Genomic DNA, 12,219 nt, shown 5'->3' with positions numbered 1-12,219 from the left:
GAGTTCAGGAGCACTCCTGCTGGTTAAATGTACAGAACTAGTAGGAAGGGGCAGAATGTGAGGTTAGTGAGACAAGGGGCCCACAGAAGGGAGGCAACATTCAAATATGCAATAGCAGGAGAAATGTAAATTTTAATGTCTGCCTGTTGTCCTGGTATCAAAGCATCAGACTCTCCCTGGTAGCCTCTGGCAGATTAAAGTTATGAGTAGTTTCTAGATAGTGCACAGTCTGTATGTTAGAACAAGGTAAATGCAGTTCCTCTCCAGCAATTATCAGCAAGTGTGTATAAGGGGAAGATTAGATCTGCAATGGCTTTACAGCAATGATCTTTTATATGCAAGATTCTTAATGGCAAGCTGAAGGTAGTTGTTCTGGAATAACTTCATTGTTCTCTTTAAAGGCCTGACTCTTATCTTCTCTTGACTTTCAAATCACTTCAGGCTTTTAATGTTTGGAAACTGAGTAGGAAGCCCAATTTTATGGGCTGTTTGAAGTAAAATAAGTAGGGGGTATGTCAGAAATAACAAATTTACCTCACTGCAAAACGCTCAAAAAACAGTCTCATCCTTTCCTACTTGTAGCTTTGTAAGGATCGGCTTGTCAAAATTATTTGCAGGCTACAAGATAGGAGAGTGAAAGATGGTAGCTGTTAAGCGACAGTTAATTGCCTGTATGAACGTAGTGAGAATAATTTAGAGTTTTATGCTGTCACATCACTGATCTTAGAGGATTGAGAACTGATGCTTCTGAAACTGAATTTCAGTCTTCTGAAAGCATTAAGAGTTTCATGTTCATATCATGCATTATCTCACCTGCAAACAGCATATAGTACCAGATGTCTTGTGTTAGGTGTTCAGGTAAATTTTATTCTCCTACTTGTTGACTATAACTTCTGAAGTGAGTATTTTCTATAATAGCCACTCTTCTGCCCTCCTTGCTTTCCAACACAGGTATTTTGCTCTAAAACTAGCCCCTTTGGCGGCTTTCTGTTCAACTACTAGTAAGTGATGCTGTGTCCACTACTGGCCCAGCACGTCACATCACAGCAATGCTTTTGTATTTGAAAGAACTGTCAAAATATGAGGCATTTTCATCACTTGAATTCTGGATTTAACAACTAAACTGTGTCATCTTTATAGTAAATAGTCAATGGGGTAAAAAGGGGAGTATTTTCGATATTTTACATGATACTTTGAGATTATTGAATTAGAGGCATTGATAAACATGCTGCTGAGGATAATATTCTTGCTCTTGCCTTCTTTATGCTGAAAGGGTTAGAGCAGTACTGGGGCTCTTAGAAAAGACTGAAAAAACTGTATCTATAGGCAAGCTTTTGGTAGGTATGCTGCTTCTAGCACCTCAGTCCCTACGTTAAGGTCACAGTGTGAAGGCACGCCGGTGCTGTAACCAGAGCCCCTGGAGCCAACTCATGCCTTGTCTACCTTCTGAGCATTGCCACTTCCAGCTGCTGTTAGCATTATACTACTTTAAACTTCCTGAAATTGCCATAGTTGCTTATATTTCCTTTGAGGTTCCCAACATCCTAAAGCGTGAAGGCTTAGCCTTGAACTGACTTCTGGGGAGAGAAAAGGGAAGAAAAACAACACTTAAGAAATGTGATTCTTGGTCCTTACATGCTACAAGGATTTATGAGTCCATAATGACACTGGACAGATCCGAGTTAAAATGTTTCTGAGCCTGAAACGTTTCTGTCAGTTGCATCTGTACTTAGTGGATTCTTTTTATCTTGATAGAATCTGCTCTTGTGACTTACTCCGTTTGAATAATAAGTAAAATATAAAAATTGTTGCAAATGTCTACACAGAGCTGCCCAATAATCAGATTAAATCAATACATTCATAATAAAGATGACTTACCTTGGATATTAATTTTGAATCTGCCTTGTTAGACAGCCAAGCTGAATCTCCACCTCTGAAATATTTAACCCATGGTTACAGCATTTAAAGCCTCATTTTAGTTTTAATATCTGACGTTGACTGGTTTTCAAAATGAGGTGGTATTTTTAGCCACTCAGTAATAATTCATCTCTTCCTGCTCTCTTGTATATATTGCGGAGCAAGTGTGGAACAGAATTGTCAAGGAGAACCATGTATCAAACATGTGGCCTAAGTTTGTCGGGTGGGAACTTCTAGACATTTTTTTAATATTAAAAAACCCCAGAAACTGTGTTCGTGTGCAGTATTCAGTGTGTGTAGTATTCAGTATCTTTTGTAACATACTTAGCTGCTTCTCTGACAGAGATTTAGGAAGGTTTTGCTTGGGAAAGCGGGAAGTGTGACCAGAAAGACTTTTTAGTGCACTTTTATAATGGCTGTATGTATGCAATGACCATGCTCGCTACCTGGAAGCTTGCCCCAGGTTGTCATTAGTTCAGAGTAAGTATGTAGATATGTTGTGCCCAATTTATTGTTACTGGACAAAACTTTGAGAGGAACTTACTCTGTCTTACTGTTTGTATGATTGTGAGCCGAAATAGCTGCAGCAAAACATTTAGGCCAGATTTCTTATTCCCTTCGTGTTCCCAGTGGATGTGCAAACTTGTGGGTGTACAGACTTGGGGGAGAAGGCTTCATCCGCCTACATGGAACCAGGTGGCAGAGTTTGTACACAGTCTGTGTGCATCCCTGCAAAATTATGGAGGCGGATGGATTGAAAGCCGTAGTAGAAAACAGTCCTTTGATGTTTTGGCATGTGGCAAAATCCTGCTTTCAAGCTCAGCCAGCTATCACACTGGCCAGTCTGTGCCAGCAGCTGGGTGAGATCTGTCCCCAACTTCAGCATCTCTTACGGTACTCAAGAGGGCTGGAAGTTCCTGCTTTCAAAGTGGTCCTTTTGTCTTGTTTGCACACACATCAGAGTGAAAAGAGCCTCATACTGCTGGGCCTTGGTTGAGTCACCGTGTCCAGGCCTAGCTTGTCCCTGCCCCTGATCCAGAGCTGTGGCAATCAGTAACAGAACCTACTTGTCACCTTGCTGTTTTCTTTAGTCTCGTGGTTGGGACTAAATTCTTCTGGGTGTCTTGACAAGACTAGTTATTCCCTTCACCTCTGCCCTGCATCTGCTTCCCTCAGAGGAGAAAGTGTCATGGTGTTATGCCTTTTGTAAGCATTTTGTTTTTTCCTTCCAAGATTAGACTGGTCCAGAGACCAGGAGAGGGGGTGTACGTGCTACCAATATCCATAAAACAGCAAAGGCCCGGGAGTGTAGATGAAGAAGAAACAACAAAATGGAAGTTCTTCACTGATCTGTGGTGGGATCTCTTTGGGACCAGACTGAAAAGCATTCTACATCCTTTGACCAGCCGAAGTGCTGCATGGTCTTTGTTCTTCTGTAATTGCGTGGAGTGTTGCAAGGCAGTGGAAACTGGGGAAGGTCCCAGTGGAACATGGATGAGATTTTTGGAAGCATGACAGTAAGTTTTTAGTGAAGAACTGGGTTAGAAACTGAGAAATAAAAAGTATTATCTAGTCAAAGATTCCAGTGGTATAAAATGGTATTATTCCTGTTGTGGTCCCTATGGGCTTTGTTCTACAACATTCGGGTAATATTACTAATGTGATTATTCCTATTGAGCTGCTGTTCAGGTTAATAGCATGATGCACATCCTGATATTTGCAGGATTAAAGGTCTTTGCTTCTATTATGATTGTGTTGCTGGAATTTAATACTCTTTATGCTTGTTTTAATAAAGAGATGCTTAAAAGTAATAGAGAGAAATAGGTTAATGCTGAAGATTGAAGGTGAGAAGGCAACACACAAATCTCCCTTTCCAGTCGGAAATAAATAGCAGCTGTCTTTAGACATTACAGATCCATAGGGATTGGATAAATAATCCTTTGCTGCTTGTCACCTGCTGAAAGAAGTAACTTCATCTTGAAACTGGAGAAGCTGTGGGCCCTCAAGGCTGCATCTTCATATCTGCTCTTCTCTTCCTTCTTGAAATAGAGAGGTAGTGTGATTTGCTTCAGTCGTAGCTGATTGTTGCCATTTGACACACGTTCTCTGTCTAGATGTCACTTAAGAATAGGGAAAGGCATTTATATTTTTTTGGAATAACCACTGTAGAATTATCTTACGAAATGCAGAGCCCTATCTGTCTTACATAAGTACAGAAATAGACTCCTCAAAACAGCAGCAATCCCTTTATCAAATCTTTTATTTCATCAGGTGATTATTATGTTATGACCACTCTCAGATTTTTCGTTTCACAGGATAAGGTATTCTTATACTAAGCAGTTCCAAATGACAGAGTAAGCAAAAACTGGGGACACGTGTAATTGTACAGCCAGAATCAGCCACACGTATTTTAAAAAGTATGTCAGTCTGTTAGCATATGGCAGACCTCATGCTGTGAAATTCATTTAAACCAGAGACAGTCATTGTATGTTAATGAGCCTCTTTGCATGTTCAATTATTTCTTTGTGGCATAACCCCCCTCCTCACCTACTCCTCTTCCAATTGGTTGGGTGCTGGGTTTTGACCTCTAAAGTGCATGCCATCAGGGGTTACCGTTTCATAAATTATTCTTTGACTTTCAGAAGTGACTTTTGTAAGTGTTGTCACAGCCATGGAATTAATTCTTGCCGGTGTATTGTGCGTGCAAGTGTAATGCTACAAAGCCACAATTGTCTTTACGTTACTTAGTAAATGAGGGCTACAGAACAGGTCTCTGATAGTCAAGTCATTGTTAGAGTTCCCTTAAGCAATCTCACATGAAAGGAGCTGTAAGAACAGTCACAAGGACACATGAGAGAGAGGAGTGCTTCTGGGGAAGACTGAACTTCATGCCTAAATGCTAATAGTCAGCTAATGTTAGTTCGTCTATGTGGAAATGTGTATAAATTGATGACAAATCTGGTTTTGCTAGAAAGTCCTTGCTGGTCAGCAATCATGGGTCACTGCAATCTTATTTTCTGTGCTATTGTGCCATATTATTGTTATAGACCTTGGAATAAAGAGGGTAAGCTCTCACTCCTGACAGAACAGAAGGTTCAGCAGGAAACACGAATTAAGCAGTGATCAGGAGAGACTTCTCTGCAGGAGCAAATCCTTATTGGCATCTATTTGAAATGAGTTACCAGTAGAAAGAGATATGAATCAAAGCCATTTCTTTCATCCAGGATTTAAGTAAGCCTTCAACACCTGGAAACCTGTCTTCTAGAAGGTTTTGGGTTTTTTTTCCCCTTCTTTTCTCTTTTGCACTCCTTCTGTCATGGATTTTAAAAGGGAAAGGGACCTTCGGGATAATGAATTAGACCACCTATGTTCTACACAATTTCCTGGAATTAATTTCTTCACGTTCTTCACAGCTCTTTTGGAGCTAGTGTCTCTTGTGGTTTTTTTTTTTTTAATTTTTTTGTTGGTTTGTTGGTTTTTTTTAATTGTTTTGGTTACTGGGGAATTAATGTTCCAACCTTGTCTCATGTAGCTCCTGGGGAGCACCCTCCAAAGAGGAGGAGCCTTGAGAATGGCATAAAACCTTTAACACAGTTGGGTTTACGTTGCATTTAATATGTCCCTGGTTTGTTTTGAGTGAACTTTTCTTGATCCAGTGTTGTTTGAAATGACCTGTCTGTAATTGCTCCTCCATGTTGTCTCCATGTTGCCTTTTTCCAACAGTGGCCTTCTGTTAGTCCGTGAGGAAAAAGTTTTTAATTTAGAGGTTACTAGCACGTGTGGGACTGGCTTGTCTTGCGTTTCAGGCTGTTTCTCAGGGCGGTGTCAGTTTGCTCCTCAAAGGCTTCTGCAAGGCATCAGATACTGTCTAGGTTCTGCTCAGTTGTCGTCCACTGTTACCTTAATTTTAAAAACTGACCTGACTTCTGCTTTGTCACTTTGTTTCGTCATAGAATCGGGTATCTTTGGCTCTGTGACTCCTCCCTCTTTTGAGTAGCGTAGGCACCTCTGTCTTGTGCGAACTCTCACCTTCCGACACGTCCAAAGGTTTGACCTCTCCTCTTACTTAGTTCAATAAATATCCTGGTTTTTCAAATGTTTGTGGGAATTGTCTGATCCTGGTGGTGATCACATTTCCTTCTGATCTGTTCAGTAGGGATGGAGGGAGAAGGCAAGTCCCACCTTGATTACAACCTATATATAAATATGTGATAAAGAGTCCTGAAATTAATTTCCGGTAGCTGATCTGTGAACTCTTTTTCCACCAGATTTGGTTGGTGAGCGGATGACTCAGATGAATAGATTTGGGTGACTGGTAGATCTCAGTGAAACGATAAAAGAATTTCATTTTCTTTTTCATTTAAATGTGAATGAGCTGTTGGTACAGATGTCACTCAAGAATCTCTTTGTTATTTTAATGAACTTGCACTAAACCATGCAGGAAATTACAAGGCATTTATAATTTAACTACTATATATGAATTTACATCAGTAGAAATTCATAGCTCTCATCTAATAATAGAATTAGATAACAATGGAGGTATGAGGGTAGAAATGCATCTTGATGGCTCTTATGTCTGTAGTGCAATTTTTTTCCCCACTTTTTGGGACGACCTACTTTAGATACAGGTTTCCCACCCCACTCCCTTCCTGTCTCCCTGCAACACATTTCACAGTCTTCTGACATGATTTGTATTTATTGACTCATGTTCTTGCAAACAGCCAGCTGTGCCTAGACTTACTATGGCTGTCAGGTGGACATCTTCTGATCCTGCTTCAGGCAACTTCATCTTTCTCTCCTTGCTAGTAGAATTTAAAAAAGAAAAAAACAAAAAGTAAGGAAAAAAATCCTACTTCTGTGGGCCTCTTCTTTTGTGAGGAAGACAGTCTGTTTATGGCTTGCTGTGGCAGGTTTATTACACGAGAATTTATTTTGGAGGTGAGGATGTACCTGAGAGGGTGTGTCATTTTCCTGTGACATCTGATGCCAGATGAACCATTGAGCCAGGGATAAGATATTAATGTGTCTAGTGGGTAAATGCCAATTCAGAAAGTACTGTCATAAAAATTGATGTACCCTTCCCTTACAGCATGTGAATGATGAATAAGAAACAGTGTGGTTGGTCCTGCTTCCTAAAGTTTTAAGCACTGTCCTTGAGTGTCTTCAGGCAGTGAAGGCTGAAAGTATCTGTGGAAGGTGAAGTACTCTTCCATTTATGGTGCTTGGACAATGGCTCTGGAATTTTCTTTCGGGACTGGGGATGACTTTTTAGCAGGTTCTGCATATATTATAAGCTGTATGATAACGATGCTCCGTTTTGCTTTCCCAGGCTGCCAGGAGAGTGATCTTGCTTTCGGGAACCCCTGCCATGTCACGGCCTGCAGAGCTCTACACGCAGATCGCAGCTGTCCAGCCAGCCTTCTTCCCACAGTTCCACTCCTTTGGGCTACGCTACTGTGATGCCAGGAAGGTACTTCAGTGGGGAAGTGGCAGACTGGGTCTCTGCAAACAGCATTTTGTTTTATTTTTTTTCAAAATGTCGAGGCTTTTTCTTTCATACTTTCTGTTTACTGTTCTTTTTAGAAAAAGTCTCACTCCAGAGTAACATTTTGAAAGCTCTCAACCTGAGAAGCTTTAGGTGCTATGATGGTGGGCCTGAGACATGGAGGCAGTAATACTACTTGTCAAAATGTGCCCTGAAAGCCATGGAAGTAAAAAGCTAAAAAAAAATAATAAATAAATAAAAAAATGCCCATAGCTGAACTTACCCTCAGCATGTTTTAAATGGCCAGAGTAACTATGGGGGCTTTAAGCAGCTGCAGGGCTAATTGATTTAAAAGAAACCCACAACAGTTTCTAGTCTGCTCTAGTAACTGCTTAACAAAGTAAGGCCTCTGTTGCTTAGGATTTGGATTTTTTACCTCCAAGTAAGTAAAAAATGAAGACTTACAATCTGTCTTTGTATTCCACCCTCTTCTAATTCAGGAAATGGATATGGTCCTCAGCATTCTTGAAAATAAATTAACTTTTTTTGTCTCAGCCAGCTGCTCAGCAGTGGTTTCAGCAGTCACTGAGTCCAGCCACTGCAAGATCTTGGCTTTGCACAAAGCCAGCATTTGCAGCCATGATGGCAGATGTCTGCCTTGCTCTTAACGTATGGGCAAGTAAGCTGTGCTTGGATTTGCAATCTCTAGGGTTTCTCTGTGTTTTGGAACACACACTGCTGAGAGAAGAGCTCTCGTTGCTGCCTGTTGTACAAGGAGGCTCTAGGATCTTCTGTGTTGGTTACATAGACATGAAAAGGGGAACCAGAGTTCCACTGAGTTCTGATTTAGAACAAGAGCACTCTAATCTGGCTTGACTTCCAGTTCCCCCAGGACAAACATGTAGTAGTTAGCACGTGGCACAGAATGGTTTGGAAGTGTGAGCCTGGACCTGTAGTACGTGAACTTGCTTGCTCTTCTTTGTTCTCGAGTACTCCATTTCACTTCTTGTGCCTCATTTTCTGTAAGACTGGGCAATCATTTTCAGCAAAGTCGTTATAAACACCAAATGACGATTTCAGTGCTCAAAAATACTTAGAGAAGAACTGAACATCATCAGTGTGTGCCATAAAAATAGTTATAGCTATTTGTAGGGCTTTTGTGTTTGTTTTCTTTTCTCTTTTTGGGGTAGCTAACATCTGCCAAGTTTCCATCAAGAAGATTCATATTGCAGTCTCAAAGTTCTCAAGTCCCCTTTTTTCTAGATCTGAATGCCCACTTTTACTTCCCTAGCTAGTGTAGTGCTGTTCTGTGTGTGTCCAAATGTGCAAGATAGATGAGCAATTCATTGGTACTCATGTCATGATGCCAATGATTAAAGTAAGGCTATTTAGCGTGCAGAGTCACAGATACAGAACTTGAGTTCTGCAAGATGACAGCATTCATGTTATCAAAGCAGTGCTTTCCTAGCAGAGGATAAACTTACTGTTTCTCCATCCATAGTAGGAATCATATGGAGGGAGAGGACTGTGTCTTCTGCTGAGCTTCATTATCTTTGTTGAAAGATTCCTGTCTGAGCAGTGTACAGAATGCTTCCTAGAGGGAAATGAAGAGATGCAGTTTAATCTCATTAGTTTTCTGCAGTAAAAATGAAAGTTGAATTGCAACGTGAGTCTAAATAGGTTTGGAGTTTCATAAACCTGTTGAGGGTAAAGTTCTGCATGACTAGCTGTTGCTTCAATTACAAGGCATGTGGACTTCAGGTAAGATGCTGAATTGGGTGAAAGAAATAATTTTTTTTTCATGATCCAGGTTGTAACAGTGTATTCTGTGTAAATAAGTTTTCAGCCTACCATGAAACTCAGCATGGAGGTCACAGTCTATCAGCTTCCCTTCAAAAACTCTACAGGGTTTCTACTACAATTTTGTTTCTCTGTTTGACCTGCCTCTGCTAGACAGTTGAACATTACTGGTCTTCTCAGTGCTCACCTGGGACGTTTTGCCACAGTTAATGTCAGTAAATGATAGAGTGAACCTAGAAAGAATTTGGTTATTTAGAGAAGTGGGGCTACTGGAAATGAAGAAATGTGGATAGTATTAGAGGAAAAAATGGGACTGCTGAATATTGGGTTGCCATAGATCCACTCATCTATGAGTAAATTAAAAGGTGTTTTGACGATTGTAGTTATTCTCTCTTGACTGTAGTATGTCCCTCATGTTCCTTTTTGCAGCTCTAACCTGACGTTGTGTTAAGAATCGCACCCTCTCTGAGGAACTTGCGGTACTTTTGCTGTCATTACTTGAATAGGTTCTTGTTTCTGTCCTGAAAGTGGCAGCATTATAGGTGGGGATGGAATTGCACAGAACCAGAGAGGTTTTGCAAGGCTTTTGGGGATCTGTCGGGATGAAAGGTGTTATGTAAAAATATTTTGGTATTAATAATAAATCTGATTGCATTGTAGGATTGAAAAAAAAAAAAAAAGTGACAAACCCGAACCATTCAATGTAAAACTAAAACCTGACTAGTTTCTGTTTGAAGATAATAGATTTTATGATAGAAAATTACTAGTATCTGACAGATGTAATTAGAAAAGATATAAAATACAAGTTTATCATTTTGTAATTCAACCTGCCAGCATCTGTATTCTTAAAAAAGCAGCAAGTGAAATGTCACCTGCTTATTTACAAAATATCTCAAGTCTGTTTCCCAAAATACATGCTGTGAATTCATTTTTCAAACTGGGTGATGTTGGCAAATATTAAATAATTTCTCTCTGAGCACATGCTCTAAATTTGTAAGAGTTTGGCAGCTTCTGCTAACACTGTAATAAGTTTACTGACTCATGTAAGATGCTGTAACACTTTGGTAAGAAAATCACAGTTGGATGCGTGCGTTCTGGAATGTTATGGATCAAAGCCAGATGTGTATTTTGGCAAAATAAATGTTCCTCTCATTTCTTTCTCTTCCACAATGGGATGTACTAAACTATATTTTAATAATTGCAAAAACAATTATCTTTTTTATCACTAGCTACATGCAGCACAGAACTAGCATATTTCCTGGTTTGCAAATTGTTCCAGCAACAGTCACCATGAAAGAAGTATAGTAATCTGAACATCCTGTAGGGATTCTGCCTGTATATGCTTTTTAATGTGACAGTATATAGTATGTTGGCTCTGTTTGTGCCTTGTTCTTTTGGTTGTGATGTTACTCTTCTGAAATGAACTGTGCTACATGGACACAAAACATATGTATCACTTGTTATGGAAGTGGAAAGTGGAAAAACATGGGCTGCATGGGTAGAATGAGGTGGCCTGGGGAGGGTGTCCAGGCCCCTTAGCAGGTCTTACTCAGCAGCCCAGTCAGTGTTGATCCCTGCTACTCAGCTACCAGTACACCGTGCAGTGTGGGCAGAGGGCTTATGAGGCTGAGTGCAGCACCAGATGGGTCCTTCTTGGTTCTGTACATCTGCTCTGCTGGGTCCACCGAGCCTGAAGAAATGCAGAAAGGAGGCACAAAGACTGGGGGGTCAGCACTGTTGGCTTTCATGCAGCATGCCCAAAGCCAATAAATTCAGCTAGACTTGAGCCAGCTTTTCATGAACCTGAGAGATGTATCTGCGTTGCACTCCTGGTTTCAGAGAAGCAGAGCAGTAATACCCGTTTTGGCTTTTTGAGGGCTTGGCTTAGATCCAGGAGGACGGCTTATCTCTAGTTGTATACCCCTGTGCTATTTACAGAGCCAAAGTTTTAACTCTACAGGATTCAAACTAGCTTTGTATCTAGGTTTTGAATTTTTTCCTGCTTTAATGAACCAGCTATAGATAATCAGATTGAACCATAATTATGTAGAAGTATATTAAGTCAAATGAATTTTAGTGGTGGCCGTAGGTGCCAGAATCTGAAGTCAGTTAATGATTCACATCAGTACAACATGGCAATAAATTGCAGACTGACCTGAAGTAGGAATGCTCAGTTCCAGATATCAGAGAGGTCTTAATTGCCTATGAGCTGTTTGATTCCTCCTCTTTCTGTCTCATAGCATGTTCTCATCCCCTCATCTGTTCTGTCAGAGCACCATTCCTTGATACAGTCAGTAACGTGACTAACTTCATGGCTGGTATGATTAATTTTTTGTCTCGTGCACTCTACAGGAGGATGGAGGGTGCAGTGAATACTTTGAGCTCTTTTCATTTTTTTTTACTTCCGGTCTGTGTTGCAGCAGGTTTCTCTTGGGGAATAAAAATAAAAGAAATATGAATTTTTAAGGTGAAATCTATTTTAGCAATTAATGTGGCACAATTAGAGTGAAGCAGCAGATCAAAAGAGTTGATGCTGAGGCTCCTTACGTCTCCCTTATGTGCAATTCAGGAGAGTGTATGTATACATGTGTAGGGGGTTACTTTGAGTTGTTCTTCCAAGACCAGAGGTTGTATTTTTGACTTTTTTTTGGAGACGCTGCTAGTAAGACTTGGAATTAGAGCTGTGAGGAAGATTATCCCCCACCCCCTCCTTGGTTTTCAGTATTACTGTCACTGTGTTTCATATACTTATTTGTGAAACCTTATTTAAGAAAGGTATGTCTTTATCCTTTAAGTCAGCATAAAAACCTTATTGGTCTCCTGTCCAAAAGAAAGTTGTTTAAAGATATTTCTTCTGGGGAATGTTCCAATTTTGACGCCACTGTTAGCTTAGTCAGCTTAGTTTTTCTTTCCTGGAGAACAAATGATAGGCTGTGGGGTTGCTAGTAGGAGAAGCGATGAGCTGAGATTAATTGAACAGATATATATTGTCTGCACACAGGATCATGGAGGATAGG

The 12,219-nt window shown here is 40.3% G+C and overlaps 1 protein-coding gene across 4 annotated transcripts in view; it reads left to right on the top strand.

The window, feature by feature from the left end:
- The window catches only part of SMARCAL1 (SNF2 related chromatin remodeling annealing helicase 1), a 42,885-nt gene that overhangs the window by 16,840 nt on the left and 13,826 nt on the right, over positions 1 to 12,219 (top strand). For all 4 annotated transcript variants that reach the window (XR_015222296.1, XM_086615786.1, XM_086615787.1 and 1 more), the window contains one exon: positions 7,247 to 7,387. Coding sequence is in view for 3 of the 4 variants with exons in the window: in XM_086615786.1 (XP_086471912.1) it covers positions 7,247 to 7,387 (141 nt within the window). In the remaining variant the exon portion in view is untranslated. The remainder of the gene's footprint in view (positions 1 to 7,246; positions 7,388 to 12,219) is intronic.

This window comes from Tauraco erythrolophus, chromosome 8, assembly GCF_009769465.1.
Source record: "Tauraco erythrolophus isolate bTauEry1 chromosome 8, bTauEry1.pri, whole genome shotgun sequence".
NCBI classification, from domain to species: Eukaryota; Metazoa; Chordata; class Aves; order Musophagiformes; family Musophagidae; genus Tauraco; species Tauraco erythrolophus.
Note: the sequence above shows the minus strand (reverse complement) of the source record. Positions and strands in the feature narration are given on the sequence as shown.